The sequence below is a fragment of the Synchiropus splendidus genome, chromosome 13 (assembly GCF_027744825.2).
Source record: "Synchiropus splendidus isolate RoL2022-P1 chromosome 13, RoL_Sspl_1.0, whole genome shotgun sequence".
NCBI classification, from domain to species: Eukaryota; Metazoa; Chordata; class Actinopteri; order Syngnathiformes; family Callionymidae; genus Synchiropus; species Synchiropus splendidus.
In genome coordinates, this window is record NC_071346.1 from 16,609,719 (window position 1) to 16,629,133 (window position 19,415).

Sequence of the window (19,415 nt, forward strand, 5' to 3'; positions counted from 1 at the left end):
TTGACACATTAGAATGAAAGGTGAAACATAGAATGAAAGGAGCACGTTCCCCTGCCTTGCTTAACTCCAACCTCATCTTTCTTTTCGCTTGACATGAGATATGCCATGGAAGGCAGTACACATGCTTCGCTTCATATCTCAGTGGGTCTTAGTGGGCTGAAGGCAGCTGACGTTGAGTCCATATATATTCCAACATGTGAGTGAGGATGTGGTGGGTAGGCTACGTTGGGCAGACACAGTGGAAGATCTTGTGTGTTGCAGCTCAGGCAAGTGTTAAGTTTATAAATGAGTGTCACAAAAAATGACTCATACTGGGTCTTGTGAAAACATGCATCAACTGTGTCTGAACAAGGTTCATGTAGCGGAGAACAAGGTTCATGTAGCAGAGACATGATAATAATTTTTCTGTTATAAATCAAACTCCTTCAACTCCAACTGACAAACATGTTTACAAGGAGCAAGGAGAAGCTAGACAGAGCTGAGAAGAGAAGTCCGTTGAGCACAGTGGCTCAGCAGCAACTGCAGGCACCTGGCTCCCCCCACTTAGCTCTTGGGGCTTTCTTGATGTTTGGATGCAGCTTAGGTTATGATACCCGACCTACCGCAATACGTGATCGGTGCAGATCGGCTCACAGTAGGAGCCACCGTCTGCTGAAGACATTGCAATATTTACCTTTTTTTATGGAAACTGGGACCCAGAAACATCCGAGAATAGAATTGTCAATAGTTGCTTTTCAAAAGTCTCACTGTCAAGTGGACAAAACAAAACACAGGAGCAGGAAGTGTCTGAACAAAGTAAAAGCTTGTTGCACCAATGACAGACCAATTAAGGGATATACATTTTTATGGACAATCTTCTCAATGTAGCATCACAATAATTGAACCTCCTCCCATCTGTTTTATTTATTTATTTTGCTTCAGTGGGTTTCCTCCAGCTAGTGATGGGCTGATGAGGCTTCATGAAACATCATTTTCAGTGCTTAGTAGGTTGGGATTTTGGTTTAAAAACAATTTGAGGGTTCATTGAAGAGCTTCTTAAAATACAAAGCTTATAAGCAGAGAATGCCATCCAGCAAGCTCTAAAAATGATGACACTGCTTCACACAGCCTCATGAGCCCATCACTACTTCTAGGGACTCTAGTTTCCTCCCACATCTTACATACATACTGTAGGTTAGTTGCTTAAGAGTGTATGTCTCTACGTGCAGCAGGGACCTCAACACAGGTTAGGCCAGAAAGACTCCTGTATAATCAAAAAACAAGGTAACTATTTGGGTTATATCTTCAAACATCACTTATAAACCAAAATATACTAAAAGGAATAAGTATATTTTTTTGCACTGGACATTTCTTTGATCAATAGCTTGCTGATTCGGACAAATTTAATCTCACCCTGGAATTTGGGGGTCTGTCTGAGGACATTTCGGTGCTGCTTTGTGTTGCGGGGAAAAGAAGATAAGAGAGCAGTGTCAAAAAGGGAAAAGAGATCATTTTTGCCCTGTCGACATTTCACAAGAAGGACTGAGAGGGCTGTGAACAGAAGGACGAGACATGTGATCTTCTGGAGTTGAAAAAGACCAAGCTGGCTTCTGGTTAAGACGCCAGACTTGAGGGGACACATGGTCGACAGAGTTTATTTTGGTGGAGCGCAGTTCGAACACCATGGCATCTGTCGCTGATAGAAGCCTCCAAACTCTGGATTTTTACCAAAGGGCCTTCCAGGTGCCCGAATGTATAAATCTCAAGACGAAAGCAAAAGTGACAGGCACACAAATGTTCCTTTTAACGCCTGTAAAACCATGTTTATCTTCTTCAATCTGAGAATGTGCGATGTGAGACGATGTGCTTCCATGCCACACGTGTTTGTTTAATTGGCATGATAAAGTCTGAGTTCACAGTTGGCAGCAAAGCAAGCTAATCCGCCACTCGTCCCCGCGGCGTGCAGATAAAAGCTGTGATTCAAGTGTTTACTTCTTGTTGGATGCTGTTTTTAAGGTGTGACTATTATTGGAAGTTATTCATAACAGTGAGAGAGCTGGGGGAGAGGAGCTGTCATGACATGGTCAGAGGAAGCAAACGCTATGGATTATTTATAATAACGCAGTTCCTGAGACAGCTGAATAACTTTGTGGATGAAGACATGTGGGTCAGTGAGAAGGCACAGAGATGCAGAGATTATCAAATATCCAGTGACAAGTTGAAGCAGCCAGTCTAGAGGAGAATAAAGATAAGGCCAAATTTGACTCTGGCCATGCTGACGGTTTTATTTATGAGCAAATAAGAAAGGGCATCACTACATTTGATAACGGGAAGCTTTATTCTTCCATATCTCTCAGTCTTTATCAGAGCTGATCCTGACATTCTCCTCTTCAATGTTCTTTTTTTCAAACCCTAGTTATTCACTCTGTCAGCAGACTCTAAGAAATGTTTATCACTGGAATGTTTTTCCACATACTGAAACCATTTTATTCTCTAGTATGCATTCCTCCATTTTCAGGTCTGCAGGTTTCAGAACACATTTTTTCAACTTCATCTCTAAGCACACAAAAATGCGTTCAAGTATTTTGGCATCCAAGCCAGCATTTCTTCCCTGTTATTAGACCCAAAGATTGTGACATTCCTCCTCATGACTGGTCAACTTGCTGCGCACAGTTTCACATGAAGGCAAATATTATCAAGTAGTGATGGGTAGATGAGGTTTCATAAAACAGTGTCCTGATTTTCAGAGCCACCAGGTGGCACTGTCTGCTGTAAGATTCTTTTTGACACTTTCTTATCTTCTTTTTCCCCCACACAAAGCAGCACCGAAATGTCCTGAGAGAGACCCCCAAACTCCACAGTGAGATTCATTGTCCAGATCAGCAAGCAATTGAGCAAAGTAATGTCCAGTGCAATGAAAGATGCGTATTTCTTTTAGTATATTTTGGCTCACAAGTAATGTTTGAACCCAAATACTTACTTAGCTTTTGATTATACAGGAGTCTCTTGAGCTTAACATGTGTTGACGTCCTGCTACATGGACTAACCTACACTATGTATGTAAGATGTGGGAGGAAACTAGAGTCCCTGGAAGTAGTGACATGCTCATGAGGCTTCGTGATGGTGCGTCGTCATTTTTAGAGCTTGCTGGCTCGCATTCTCTGCTTAAAAGTTTTGTATTTTAACAAGCTCTTCAATGAACCCACAAATTGTTTTAAGCCGAAAGCTCAATCTACTGAGCGCTGGAAATGAGGACACTGTTTCATGAAGCCACATCAGTCCATCACTAGCCGGAGAAATGCACTGAAGCAATATAAACAAATAAAACAGATAGGAGGAGGTGCAAGAGTTGCACGGAGCTCTATATTAATGCTCCTTGCACATAAGGAGAGACAGACTGTGGGGGAAACAGGATTAGAGAATGCAGACCATGCACCTCAGTTGTCATCTTACGTTGTTCCCCTTAGTAACTTGTTCCCCTTCAGACTCAAATTTAAAATGTCTTCCTACCATTCATCCAATCTTATTCTCATCCTCCACACAAGAAGACATTTGGATCCTAAGGAAATGAAGTTCATGACCACTTGTTCTCGCTGAGTGTCATAGGGGACTATGAGTACCCTTGAGCCAGAGCATGTACAGTTTCCCGGGTCAACCATCCGACGAATCCACGACCTGCTGATATTAAAGGTTAAAGTCTCGTTTTTCTCCTCTGAGTCTTTCTGACATTTGCACAGTCAAAGATTCTTCGCACATGCCACAGTACGCTTCTTCTCAGCTCTCCTGGAGCTTCTGCCCCACATGACACCACCACTCAGTATTCATGACCTCCAATGCATTTCCAATGCAAGTCCAATCTGTGAACTAAAACGTAAAAGGTATATACATTTTTTAATTTGTATTGTGTTTTTTTTATGTGTGTATTCCTGCAGAGTTTTGTGTCAATAACAGACGTGCAGGTCTTTCAAACTCGGATCATCACAACTCAGAGTTTTCGGTTTCTGATCGGGTTTAATGCTTAGTTTTATCAACCTGGAGTCAGAGCTCAACAGCATGTGTTGAAACTATATTTCCTGGAAGTTACAGTTACACTTTACATCCAGGTTCTCGCCAGGGAAAGTTATAACATCCAATTGTCTGATGATCAGACAGGGATTTCTATGTTGTAGATGCGTGTCAACCAGGGTAAAGTGTTTTGCTCTGGCAAACTTGCTCGCGAGGTTTGGTTCATGTCGTTGTGGTAACTGTTTTCTGCTCTCTTATGGGAAAATCAACTCAAGTTTTTCTCTTAACCACCTTTCTGGTGAAGGCTTGCTGTTTTGTGAGTTTGGGGAAAGCATTACGGCAGTGAGAAAGACCACAATGTCCCCACAAAGACAGCAATACAAACATGTGTGTGTCTGTGTGTCTGTGTATGAGTATGTGTCAGCCAAGATCTTGTCGCACAGCACTCCATCAATGATTAACAGTTAAATTCGAGGCTCTAAAGGCGGCAGGTGGCAGTGGAGCTGCAGCTGTCATTAATACTTCTTATGGATGACCACACACCATCACTCACACACACACTGGCGGTGCCTTGCACACAAGCACAGGAAAACAGATGGGACAAAACAAGAAAAAGAAGGGTTAATAGCTCCATTAACATTTTAAAAAGTGCTAAAAAGTTCCCATCAACAGCTGAAAACATGTTTTTACTCTCTGATGACTTCAATATTTAGTAAAAAGAAGTGAATCTTTCATAGAATTCTGTTTTATCAAGAGATGTAGGTTATTTATTCAGCTTGTGGTTTCATTTACTCACAGAAACGTGGCCATGTGTGCTCAAATATTCATGTCCATTCAGCTCCGGCCCAATTCTGGAGAATCCCAATGAAGAATATGGGGCTTCGTGTCTCAAATTGGTTCCAGTCCCAGACATTTACTGGATAAAAAGTGTGTCATGGTGATGGTGAAGTCTGAGAAGTTTATTGAATGCTGCACTTGTGATCCAGTTTATTCTGGAAGGAACACAGGGGGGAAGTTTGACCCACGACCTTCTGTCTCGATCTGAGCATGCTGCTTCTTCCACCATCCTCAGACTTCACCAGCAGCTCCAGCAGACTGCGGCCACCTGCTCGCTGAATCCTCTGACTAACAGGAAAGATGCCAGTGCACCTGGACAGAGTGGGTTTTTCCTTAGCTTTCTAGTTTACCTCCGGTCTGTTTGCTTGCAGGTTTGCTCTGTTAAAGTACAGTAACAGTAAACATCAATCACTCCTGAAGTGTGCAGAAATACAAGACACCTGACCGAGACTTGAAGATGGTCCAGTCCATGGAACTGCGTGCAGAACCAATCATGTGTTGCTCACATTGTTGACGGGCCTTCATAGTCTACTCTGAACACCACACTGCAGAAGAAAATTAAAGGGGAAATAAAATAGATTTTTTGTCTCGCTGAACTCGCTTGTTTTCTCTGTCAAGATTTATAGAGAAGGATAACGTAAAAAAGAGGCGAGAGAACTATTTGCATCACTGAGCAACAATGACTAACAATCTCATAATAATACATAATAATTTGATCTAAATGGAGTCCTGTTCACCCAGACTATGTAATGGTCAGTCGAAGATCACTCTAAACAACTCCATAACTGCTGATTATTAACAGTTAATAAGCTGGTATTTAACTTACTAATAGTTAATATGTGTGCCTGCTCAACCTATCCTCATGCCCAAGGTGTGATGTATCGGCATTGGGAAAGTGGACTATTGCGTCCTATGCTGACGCCAAAGGCAGCCTTCAGCGTAGCATGTTGAAACATTAGGCTTTCAGTTGAGGCACATGTTCCACCCTCTGCGGCGTATCCTGACGCGGTGGGCAGCGCGAAAAAGATGGAACTTGGGGATAGGTAAGCCATAGGATGGGGGTCTTGTCAATTGCTATTTAAAGCCCCACGTTGACTTTCTGTCACTAAGTTGGAGATAGCAGCAGACATCCAATTTGATTCAGTGAAGAGGAACCGTTTTTACTCCCTGCCCAAAAAAATGCCTCAGTGTCATCTGACAACCCTGAAGGATGCCTTTGTTGTCAGAATGGGAGGCAAAAGTCCACTTTCTCGGCGTCAACATATCACGGCATGGCAGTGAGGCTGGGTTGGCCTGCTCTGCGAGGCAGCAAGGCTGGTATGACATGCATAGAACCCTTGGCAAAAATGATGGAATCACCAATCCTGGAGGATGTTGATGTCATGGTCATGTCAGGGAGTCTGACCCAAGTGCAGGATCGTTGCCAGTGAACGGAAAACTCGAACGACGAGCGTAAGAGTTGACAATGAATTTAATACAATAAACACAAACTACACACAAACAAGAATGAATAACTGAGGACATCGACACCAGAAGTGGAGCGAGGAGGACAAACACGTAGGGAAGGGGTGAAAACCTGAAAGTCAGTTGAGTAGAGAAAAGCACATCACACACATGTCAAAATGGCAGCTCCCTTGATTTAAGAAATTAATTAAAAAAAAACTTTTTGTCTGGCCTTTATGACGGCTTGCAGACTCACAGGCCTGGAAAGCTCCAACTTCCTCTGTTTGCTGCTGTCAGATCAGCTTTGCAGAGTGGGGGCCTTGTCATGGAGCACTTTCTTCAACTTCCACCACAAACTTGGATTGAGATCTGGACTATTTGCAGGCCGAGACATTGACCTTATACGTCTGTCTTCAAGAAATGTTCAAGAGTCATGATCTTCTTGAAAAATGACTTCCTCAACGCTAAAAATCTTTTCAGTTGATGGGATAAGGAAAAGGTTCAACATTTTTATGTGAACTGATCACTTTATATACCTCATTGGAACAGCACCAGACAAAAGTAAGAGTAGTTCTGTACAGTTAGATGTGGACTGCCATTCGTTCCTCGTAGCTTTTTCTATCAGTAAGTGTGAGTGAAACAACCCTCATGTTGTCCAGATGAAAAAAAAAAACACAACTGACTGTAAACAACCTTTTGCAACACAGAGTGATGAATTACTCTCTTGAAGAAAACTGATAATCCTCTCCTTTCTTTCAACATCTTACATGTTGGAGCCATGATTCATGCCAGTCCACCTGGTGCAACGGCTCTCCAAGGTGTGAAAGACTCCTTTATAGCTGCAGACTGATCGAATCGGGTGGTGATTCCATATTTTTGGAGGGTGATTAAAATAACTGGTGCTGGGCCTCGAACAGTCTTCATCACCTAATTATCCATGTATGTGTTCGAAAGTTGTTTTTCTGAGCTTGAACCACACATTAATCGTATTTTACAGAAACACACAATGACAGATTGCAACGTGCCGACTGGAAACTGTGACAGAATCTCTCACTGACTTTATCTCAAAATCATCTCAATTTGTCTGAATAGCGTTTTGTCCTTGGGCCTTATAGTGGATGATGTCTGACTTGAAAAAGAACTAAAACTCTTCCCGAGCAGTTTTTATTTTCCAAATACAGCTTTTTAGCTGCAGTCAAAAGAGCCCTTTGTAATGAATTTGTGGTTTTATTAGGGGTTGTGTCAAATCATTATGTTTTTAACATGAATTTAACATAACTTTTGCAAATGTTTGTCTGATCCTCTCATATTCCTCATGGCTCAAGCAATGAAGATGATGATGATGATGATGGCTCATTATTCCAAAACACTTACACAATACAGAACAGGTCCAAGCTAAAGTACTTGGCATTATTAAAGCCCTCTTTGTTGTTGTTGTTGCAGTGCTCTGCCACCACTTAAGCACAAAGGGTTGCAAGTGTCTCATCCTGCTTTTTACGCATTTTAGTGACGAAACACATCACCCTATTTTTAATTTGACACCGAAGGGCTAGAACATATATGTCTAGTAGTGTTCAACTAATGCCTGTAATGTTTAAGTGATAAATGGAGTGTATTTAATGTAGAACGTCCAAGATTGTTGCAGGTTCAAATCCATCTTGAGACAAGTGAGGTTTGGCGAAAACTATGATCCTGTCTGTGTTGTGCGTCTGTGTTCTCCTGGCATGGCTTTCTTGGGTGTTTTCCCCTAACCACAGTCTTGCGACATACACAGTGTCTGTGTGTGTGTGTGTGTGTGTGTGTGTGTCAGTGGTTTCTGTCGATAAGTGCTGTGTGACTGACTGGCCACCTGCAGACGGTTAAGCCTCTTGACCTTGCAGATTTTATTATAGCAGACACACAAAGAAAAATATGATATTAATATGCATATTCATTATTTTATTAATTCTTTTGTTTCTAAATTTGAAACCAAAACATGGGCTGCTTGGGAAATTTTGTCAACAACTGGTTTCTAAAAAGGTATCTATGTTGAGTCGTAATTACTTTGCTTTTTAAATTACTATTTATTTGACATTGTAATACAAAGGATATAACTGACATTTTGCCATGTCTTGTCATGTCCCCTACATGCGGCCGGCGTGCTTGCAAACTCAAGGTTAGAAGGGGAAAGCTACTGCCTTACTTGCTTTTGATTGGCTACAACGTCTTTCGTGCCCTAAACTTAACCAATGTCAAATTGAATTATTTTGCTGAGGATATGACTTAAAACATTCGCCTCTGCTCAGCTACTTATCTCAGTTGTTCAACTCCAGGTGAGATGATGGCTCAGCTATTCACCTCAGATGTTTAGCCTGCTCTCAACGTGAGATGACGTTTTTGTGGCCAAGTAAAATGGCCATTCAGAATAGAGCTATTCCAGCCAATTAGAGGGCAAACAACGGCCTACTTTCCCATACGATCCGGGATTTCGCAAATGTGCATGCAATCACGGTGAGGAGAGATAAGGGTGAATCTAGCTGAAACTATAGTCTGCTACAGATGACAGTATTAACCCCACAGTGTCCACAGATGTCCACCAATTGAAGCAGGAAGAAATGGTACTGAATGCTTTTCTGCGTTCTCTCCACTGGAGCAATGTGAAGCTAGTGCAACTTACTTAAATGCAGCTAAATGCAATATTTCCTGCATTTCTATATATAAATCACTTTGTAATACAATGTAATCGTGTCAATGTTTCTGGTAAGAATATTTAGATCCGTAAGTCAAAGCAAAAATACTATCTCTACATACACAAACACCACATAAAAAACAAAATCTCAAAATTGATACTTCATTCAGGTCGGTACTGTCGGCCGCTACTAAATAAAACTTGCAAAGTAACTTGTAATTTAACTTTGAAATTAAAGTAATCAGTAATGTATTATTTATTTAAGCAAAAAAACAATGGAAAAAAGGCAAAACATGTCCTCATCACACACTTTGTCTATTTTTGATGTTGCGAGAAAGAAAAAAAGAAAAAAAAATACAATCTTCTGACTGCAAAACTTTATTTTGACAAAATTAGACAACTCAATAATACATCATCATGTACAGATGTTCAGCTTCACTCCTTCAAAAATGACATTAGGAACAAAGTGAAGCAGCAAAATATTGTCATCACATTATCTTTGAATATTTGGTACAAAGAATCACAGAATCAAATAAAACTGATGGTTCATTACGGAGCCTTTAGAGATCCACAGCCACCAAACAACAAGTCACTGCAGCAGCGGCGAACACAAATTCCACACGTCCGAGCGACGAACCAGGAGCAAGAGTTGGTGGAGTTCAAGTTCTTAACCTGGATATTCATGTTGGTGGTTTAGGGCACTGAGGTGGACTGTTGTGATTGGCTGCAGAACAGTAAACACACTGACATCCAGTTTGTGTTTATTCAAATATGTCGCACACTGAATAAACGTAAGAAATTAGAACACTTGTACAAATATAGCATGGAGGCAACATTCAGGGCAGACTGTCACTATAGCGTAAAGCAAAAATGGAGACGGAGCCAAATATGATCGTGGCGATATTGGTGCGGCAATTTTCAGCAATAATTTAAACACATTTTCTGACACTGAAATGGTGGTCATGAAAGTAATAGCGAACCCTTCGCATATATGACACTGACGCAATGGAAACAGGAGTAAACTTGATGATCAGTGCATGTGACTTGTGCTCTTTTCTCTCTTTATCCAGAAGGTGATGAAGTCAAGTGGTGGTTCCTCAGTTCGGACCCTCTGGAATGGTCACTTTGTACAAGACAGCAAATAAGAATAATAAAAAAAAATTATAAACACACTGTCCCCTCAAATCTCTTGTGTCCACAGTCCAGCTTGAAGGGCAGCTCAAGGGCACTTGGTCAGACAGAGTCGAAGCCCCCGCAGCACTGCAGCAGTGAAATGCTCAATCAAGCAGTGATTCAAGTCTCAGACTGTCTGAGGAGGTTCTGCCAGAGGAACCGCCAAAACTCGTGAACCCACGACAACGAAATTCAAGTTCAAGACTGAAATGCTGGGCTCCTTAAAGAAAAGTTTGGAGTGTCCCCTGCCACGTGTCTTTGTCCATGTGTTCCGTGCTTCGTCAAAGACACGAGGCTGTGTAAAACACAAGCCTGTGTTGTTAGCAGAAGTCACTGTCTTCTGCGCCGTATAGATCCGCCAGTTTCCTGAAGCGAGGTCCCCAGTCGCTCAGGTAGTGGTAGTCCTGCTCTGCCTCCGATGACACAGAACCCAGTGAACTCAGAGACTCTGCCACAGATCCAGAGCCTTCATAGGCATAGGTGGCTAGTGAGTCATAAGGTGGCGCTGTAGGGTTACAGTCATTATCCAAAACCCTCTGGTTGATAAACTCTCGGACGTCTTGGTTGTCCCTGGATGAAACACTGACCGGTGTCATGATGAGGCTGGCGGCGGTCGGGGCCCGGCAGTGAGCAGGGTACAGCAGTGTGTCAGTGGGAATGATGTCACGCCGCTGGTTGGACACCTCCTCCAGGGCAGCAGCAGCGTCCGGGTGACGCAGCGCTCCGATGTCGAAGGCCTGCGTGTCCTCCTCTCCACCACCTTCGTCGTTGTAACTGACGACGTTGTCCCGCACATCCTCCTTGGAGATGATCAGCGGCTCCTGCTTTCTTTGACGCTTCAGCGCAGTGAATAGAACCACGATCACTGTGGGAGACACAACCACATGCCTTAGTAAGAATAACCTTGTTCCAGAAAATCCTTTTCGTCCTTCAATTCTCAGCAAATCTTTAGACCTTCCTCAAACACAAATATCTTAAGATGCATTTCAAGTCTTCTATCCTTTGTCGTTGCATTCTACCAGTAATTTTACAGCAGAAAATTGCACATTTAGGTGCATGAAATGATCCACTTAGGTTCAGCTCTGTCATGGAAAATGTGAGAGAGACATCAACTAAAAAGGTCAGCCAGGACATATTTTCCACACTGAATCTGAAGTGTCATTTTATGATCGTAACATAATAAATAAAACAAAATAAATTAACAATCCCCAGACAAAACCGCTTGGTGTATCATGAAAAGAAAGTGGCAGCCATGCTGTCGTTGTCAAGCTACATGCAATTTAATTGTGCATGTGCTTTAACACTTGAGAGTGAGATAGTAAACACCTTGGCTTATTGTAAAAAGTAAATAGATAAGTAAATAAATCAAAAAAATAAAAACTAGTGGATGATTCTGACCTGCAAAGCACAAAGGTCATCCCTACTTCTTTGCTCTTTAGACCGTAGACCAATGTGGTGCATTAATTTCCAAACCATCAAAACTACCTGGCAGTAGTGATGAAAGTGACTGTGACACACTTTGGTCCATAAATGTGCGCTGTTGAAGACACGGCATGTCATGACTTTTGTCACTTCCTTGTCAGGATCACTCATTGATGTTCCCTTATTTATTCTTCAATTGAGTTCTATTGTTTTTCACGCTGGTTTCTTTGGACTTATTGATCTCCAAACTCAAAGCACTGACCAACTTGTGCTATGGAGTCCAGATTATATGTCTGTGTGCAATAAATATGGTTTTAAAACGTGTATTTGCAATACTGTTTTGTTTCAAAGAAAGCTTTGAGGGTGAACCGCTAACTGTGCAGGAGTGTGAGTAAAGTCACAAAGCAGGACGCCGACTTCCACGATACTTGTATTTCAGAGATGAGGGTTTCTTTGAACGTTATGCTTGATGGCTGCTTGTGTCTCCCCGCACTACATTACTGCACTTCAGTGTGAGCCACGGCACAAGTCTGCTGTTAAACGTGTGTGAGCTTGTGCGTGTGTTCGAAGCATAAATATGTATTCATTTTCCCAGAAGCCCACTGGACTATAACCACTGCATGAATAAGAGGATAAGTGGGGATTGTGGCTGCAGAAGAGATGCATTCATTTCCATATGAGGCTTGATTGGGAAAGAGCAGCAGCAGTCTGCACTTTCTCCACAACATTGTTCTCCATTAATGATGTTGAGGAACCGTGATGGACGCTCTGGCTTTACGACGGCGCGTGTGTTAAAGTGCAGCTGTGACTCCGCTTGCTGGATGTTTTCACGCTCTTGAGGTTTAATGAACAATCTAAATGTAGATCAAAGTGGATGTGTCTCCATCGTTCAATACAAGCTAATGTTTTCAGGTTAGTTAAAGACTAAATAGATGGACTGAAAGAACGTGGCCGTCTGTCTATATTCATTAAGTCCTGGCCAGAGAGGAGCATTTTCCCAATGCCAATCTCTATCAAATCCCACAAATCAAATCCCAGGTGTTCACTCATCCTCAACATACTGAGGATGTGTAAAAATCGGTGGCAGTATGGTCGGCTTTATTCAGTAAATATCCTCCTCCGGTATATGTTTAGGAGGGGCCGTCATTCATCAACAGTAGGTCGACAAAATCTGATCGTAGAGGCAAAACCTTTTCATATGCTTGCACCACATTTTCATGAAAGATGTTTTCACACACAGCAAGTTTTCTTTTTCAATAAGTGAAAATACGTTTTCTCCCCAGACAACAAATGTAAAAGACACACAATAGTGGGTCAAAAGGCTTCCGTTTTTTTGTTTCTGACGTCGGAATACTGTATTATGCTCGTAACACTGCCTGTCTAAAAGCAGTTTTAAGCCATTTCTTATTTACTTCTCATGCATATATTCAGTTAAACAAGACACAGGAAAGCTTGTCCCTAAATAACTAAAGTGAATCAATATCACAAATTTACAACACTTACGACCAGTCAGATGCTGCTCTACCGTTTCTGTTTCAGTCGTGCCTGTCTATTTATTCATGGGAAATTCCTTGATTCAAAATGTTCAGTTGCGTGGGATGGAACATAGTCATGTTGAAATCATATATTTTCCTTGTCATCTCAAGGGACAGTTGAAACGGTAATAACAGTGCTTGGCTCTGCAGGTGAAAGGCTCAGGACTTACTGAGAAGGATGATGGCACACAGCAAGATCGCGATGAGAGCTCCGGTGCTGAGTCCTGGGGAACTGCTGAGTGCTTCTGCACTGCACAGCTCCATGTTGCCCTCACGGTCGCAGGTGCAAACCCGCACAGTCAGAGTCCCGGTGCTGCTCTGCATGGGGTATTCACCATCAGTGATCACGACAGGAACCAGATAGACGCTTTGGTGGAGACGGCTGTAGCTGGCTCGTCGGGTCAGGATCCCAGCCGTGTTATCTGGGAATGAAAAAAGAACAGTTAGAAGAATCCGGAGAGTCTTGTCAGGCTCAGATCTTAAGTGAAAATGTACCAATGTCCTCACCTAAATGTCCCGCTTCATAAGACAAGAATCAATCGAGGCATTAGTTTATTAAAGTACTGCTATTGTAGCGACTATTTAACACCATTTGCCCCCAGGGCCTGTGTTTTAATAGAAGACTGAGGTCCGTAATTAATTTGGAAATGAATAATTCATTTATATTGATTTTCTTTAGCAACTCAGCCCATTTGTATCCTGAACATTGATTTGCATTTGAGAATAAATAATGTGTAAACACTAGTGGGGGGGGAGTTATTGGCCTGAATCACAACAGGGCTGAGGACAGGCTACAGTGAACTGTTTTTTTCCTACCTCCATTGTCGCGCACCGTGAAGTTGCTCTTGTATGTTCCCTCGGGAGCCAGGCTGAAGAAAAACTTGTGTCCCATTGATGGCTCATCTGCATCGACAGCACTCACCGTCTGGATTATCTGTGAAAGTCCAAAGAAATAAATATCACTTCCAATGAATGTAAAGTGAATCAAGAGCAGTCAATACATGGATAAAGGCCGGCGGCCTGCTTCTAGTGCCATTCGGTCGCTGTGGATTATAAACAGCAGATGTGATCTGTTCATCAAAGTGTTCTTTATGAAGCAGCAAAACCACTTGTTTTATATTCACCTCTGTCTACGTGGTGCCCATTAACCAACCGCTCAAGAAGCCCGACACATTTATAGGTCTGGAATCTCTTCATCTGGTCCTCAGTCTGAACTAGACCTACTTCATCAGCTTTGTGGTCGATGACGCCGATGACAAGAAAAGAGGACCTTAAGGGAAGAAGGTCCTGGCCACACATGCCGATATTTTGCTATAGTGATGGGCTGATGAGACTCCATGAAACCATGTCCTCATTTTCAGTGCTCAGTAGATGGCGCTGTTGGTTTTAAATGATGCTGGGTTTCAATGACATGGTTGATAAAATCCCAAACTTTTCAAGCAGTGTGTCATCAAGTGGGCTTTGAAAATGAAGCCTCATAAGCCCATCACTGATATTTATGAAGCCCTTTTAAGTGGAAAATATAGAACTGGTCATCTGACAGACAACTAACTCGGGCTCTTTTGCCAATGCTTTTCAGATTTGATTTGGCATTTTAAAACCATTTATTACTGTTGCAATTCATAATTTAACATGAGTGTAATATGGACTTTACTGGACTTCAGGACACTCACTCCAGTGGTGCTCACTTATAGTTCACATTCATGGCTGCATTCCACTGCTGCTTGTGAAAAGGATTTTTTTGGCTTTTTTTTCTGTGCTTGTGCTCCCTTTCTTCTGCATCCTGGGTCTCACAGCATCATACCGTCACTTTCACTTTATTTCCTGACACGTTTGGTGTCTGCACTTCTCTCTTGGAGCCGTTAACTGAAATGTTAAATTAAATTACGTCTTCAGTCATGTGTTTTTCAACGTCTGAAATATTTTGAATGTTTCCTGTCCCACATAATAAATGAAAACAATTGAATGTTTTTGCTTTGTTTTGTTGTGTCAGTCTTTCCGTTTCTTCAGAGTCACAAAACCAAACATGGTCAGGTTGTGATGTGTCTCTGTGTCTGACAAAATGAAGTTGAGTGAAGAATTCACAAGCATTCTTTGACACAACTGTTCTTAAAATCCTGTTGATGAAACCCGTAAACAGGTTGTAACATTCACAAAGAAACGAAAGCTCAATATCAATCCAGTCCTGCCAAATCACACATCTTTGGCCCTCACCAACTCAACAAAGCGAATGCAGCTGGCTGATAATCTCTGCACCTGAGTAAAAATATTAATTTCAATCCTTTGACATTTTTTCCCCAGCCACAGACTTCAACGCTTATAAATCACACTTTTAAAGGTCCTTCAAGAAACATCTGCAGAGTATCAAACCATCCTAGGCTTTACCGAAAATCTTCACACAGTCAATATTAGGCCCACAAACTGTTAAGGTGTCAAAACAGTGACTGGAATCTTGACAAAAATCTTTTTAACAGTTGATGGAAACAGCTACATTGTAAAGCTACACATACTTCAAAGTAAAACGATCGTCTTCATCCTTTAAATTCACTTCATGAATCAAACAATAAGTGGTAAAGCGGATAATAGCAGCGACTCCAAAAGTTTCAATTTTTGTGGGTTTTTTTTTTTTCCTCACGTGAAATCAATCACCATCTAAGGTGGCAGACAGACTTCCAGCAGAGCACAGCTGCACCTTGCCACACACACACCTAAATTTTAGCGGAATTCAAAGTTTTATTTTCAGCACCACAGGAGGTGGAACATTGGATTTATTGGAGAGGAAAGCATTCGCTACAACAAATCAGATTGTAACCGCACCTAAGGCCAGGGACAGTTTGTGCATTTAATAGCTACAATGGTATTTCATGCTTGATTCAGACCTAAATGTCAGGTAAGATACTAAAGTCTATGGGTATACATTTTTATCGCCTTGTACCTTGACATAAAAGGTATCTCAACCTTTTTGTTCATACCAAATTACACAACAATTCAACTTATAATTCAATCCTGTTCTTGAAAAATAGGGAGACAAAAGTAGTTCGCCTCATTTTTTAGCATCTGACTGGTTTGCTGCTTTGGCGATCTTTGGCATTCTGACTTACACGTCTTTAAGTTTGTTGAGTTCATTTACTGTTAGAAAGTACAGTTTTGGTGCCCTCTTTATTACTGAGCGATACAGTCGGGGCTCGTCCTCTTATTGGACTAATGTTGTAGTCGCGTTGTCAACCATTTACTGCTGCATTTTTTTTGTGCTTCTCTTCTTTGGTTCAATGTTGTTCCACATTCATGGTAAATCAGCATTCAAGAAAGCCTTTTGTCTCTTTAAGGGTTTTGAAACCATGGCACAGCTGGTCACGGCTAAGTTGGACTTCAACAGTGTAACAACAAGCTGATTCATCTGTGATGATAAGTAGCACGTAGAAATTCTCCTCAGGTGCTTCACCATTCACCATTTCATCGTGGTGCGCACACCTGCCGCATATGAAGCACGTGAATGAACCTCCATGAAATCCTCTTCACTGCAATGAGAATGCTCTTTCATTCAATGTGGAAGAGACAGGTGTGATAATATCGATCAATCCTGCCGCACACGGGAGTGAACTTTAAACCAAGCCCCATATGGCGCCACCTGGAGTCCTCTCGCACGTCTGTAATCGCAAAATGTCTCCATGTCTTTTGAACCCATTTGCTAGATGTGATTGAATGAGAGACACTTGCAAAAAGATTAAAGGCTTTTACATGGTCCGCGCCGACAGCGCACGTGCGTCTACACACCAAGAGCCCAACAAATCCTCAGCCTGCGTTGCAGGATATCCAGCGAGCAAATAATGATGATTAACAGTGATGGACAGATGAAAGGGCAGAGGAATTACAGGATGAATAGACGGCAAGACGACGGGGATGTGAACGACCATTGGCATCATGCTTTGCATTGAAGAACGCGGGGATGATGCCTGGTGTGTCAGTGTGCTGCCTCTATTGTGGCGTTATATTTATCCCCGCAAAAAGCAAGCGTGTTGACACACATCACATTATCCCATTAATTGCTGTGCAATTCCGGATGCCTCATGACTGTGTGAGTGTGTTGGAGTGTTAAGCCACATTGGCTGGTGAGAAGCTCCTGCTAGCATCCATGACAGATTAACTGGTTAGCCAGCACAATCGCAGAGAGTCAGCTCACAGCCAATCAGCGGCACAGCAGGAAGAGTGTCTGCATCCACACTGTGTGGTTGCAAGCGAGATCACATTAGAGTTCCATGACTTACATGGTAGAATGGATCAGTACATGTATGTTGTATACAGTACACGCTGAGTGGGAACATTCTCAGATGAGCCCGACCATGATGTATGACAATCATTGACACGTAGGGCTGTCGAAATTGACAGGTTGATGTGTCATCCATCGGCATTCCAGTTAAAGATGTTCACAGCATCAGGACGTTTCACGCAGTCAAGGTTCAACGCTTCTAAAACCCACGCACGACGGCTATTTAATAACCTGCCATCTCCATGCTGCTCACTTGCAGTCCTCCGAACACCCTCACTGGTGCGTTCAGGTTGTTTGGAATTGTTTGTTTGTTTCTTATGAAATTGAGTTTCAAAATTAACATTTGAAAAAGTCTCTTATCAAGTACAGTTTCAAGGTCTCACTGTATTATTAATCGGAATCATATCACGGGTAATATAGAGCAAAAAAAAACAAAAAAAAAACGTGTTTTAGAAGCCTCTTGGTGCACCATTCCAACTGGGCTTGGGATGCTTTGAGTTCTACTGTCTAATTTATTGTGATAATACGACAATAATAATAATAATGATAATAAGCTAAAAACAATCATTCAATCCTACGCAACATCTGTGTTATACAATTAAAAAATAATAATAAATAAATAAAAAAGATAATGCTTATCAGTGTGTTCAGCAGAAAATTGGTTAGTCAAGGTGGTAAAAGGCGGGGTTATTCATGTATTTATGTAAGGAGTGTCATTTACTCTTCATGCACAAAAACAAGGTGCAAATACATCTGTCAGTAAAAAATTGAGCCTCAATGTTTCAATAGTTGAGACTATGTGTCATGTAGTGACATCGACTAAGACGCAACAGAGGAAAACTGAGCTGCATCTGGATTAAAGTAACCAACATCCAACTGATTCCACAGCAATTCAACACCCCAGCACGAGCCTTACCACACGTTCCAGACTCTACAACCTCAAAGGAGCGATACGAGTAACGGTTAGCAGATTGCTATTAGAGCGTTGCCACAAGACACGTGAATTCAGCAAAGAGTCCTCAATTGTTTTTTTATTCTGGTGGGGAAACAATTGTCTGCCTCTGTTTTGGAAGTTTTTGGCTGCTCTATAGTACATGTTTCTAAACATATGATACCTTCATGAGGTGGACTTGGACTCGGCAGGTCACGGTGTCTCCATGCACCATCTACTTAGGATGGTAAAAAGATGCGCTAATGATGATGTTTTATTAATATTTAATTATGATAAATAAAAATTAATTCACCAAAAGTGTTTGACATGATTAAACATGCATTTTGACAGCAGAGTTAAAAATGCCAGAAAGTAGAGGAAGCGAACCAGCTGGGTGAGGAATGCTCTGAGTGGAAATACCTGGCAAAAGTAGAGGTTGACAACCCATGAGGCGTATGGATGGGATATGGCTCAATAGAGGTGAAGGAAGAAGAGGAGGATTGTCTCCCCACTTTATATAAGATATTTCTTGGAAATAGATTTTCTTTTCCTTTTGTGGTTACATCCATACCAACATCTCTTTTCTGCTACAAGCTAATTTTTTTATGCGAAACAAACATTACCATGGTACACTGACATAATTCCTGCTGCTATGAATAAATCACCGCGGAGCTGGACGAGGGAACTAAAGTGTGAACAGCTATTGCTATTAAGTATTATCGCAGCTGGAGACCACACTTGAGCTTCTTTCTAATCTGCAGTGGGTGCCTGCTTTGAAGGGAACATACTTTAATAATGAATGCACTAAATAAATATTGTATGCTAGAAAATGTTAATATTTTAGCTCGTGTGGAAAAAAAGAGTAACATTTGGAGATAATTACGTATCATTTAGAAAGAAGTGCAGTGGCACGACTGTGAATCCTGCTATAAATCCCAACCCCAAATCTCAATTGCAGCTGCTTGCAAATTATAATTAACCCGCTTTTATGTTCAACTGAACCAAAGTCAATGATTTGGGACGGAATAAATGAGTGGGTTTTGTGGAGTGCAGCAGCGGTTGCAGTAAAGTTGCTGACACGCTGGAAGCTGCTGAACTGAAAAAGTGCTTTCTTTTTTAAAGCAAAATGTTTCCTCAAATCTCTCCTCATTCCGC

The 19,415-nt window shown here is 41.7% G+C and overlaps 1 protein-coding gene across 2 annotated transcripts in view; it reads right to left on the reverse strand.

Annotated features, from left to right (window-relative positions):
- Positions 1-9,354: 9,354 nt before the first annotated feature.
- Positions 9,355-19,415, reverse strand: part of cdh6 (cadherin 6) — a 54,772-nt gene continuing 44,711 nt past the window's right edge. For both annotated transcript variants that reach the window (XM_053882848.1, XM_053882849.1), the window contains 3 exons: positions 13,879-13,996; positions 13,233-13,484; positions 9,355-10,970 (listed from right to left, as the gene is read on the reverse strand). In XM_053882848.1, coding sequence (XP_053738823.1) covers positions 10,426-10,970; positions 13,233-13,484; positions 13,879-13,996 — 915 coding nt within the window. In that variant the 3' untranslated portion in view covers positions 9,355-10,425. The remainder of the gene's footprint in view (positions 10,971-13,232; positions 13,485-13,878; positions 13,997-19,415) is intronic.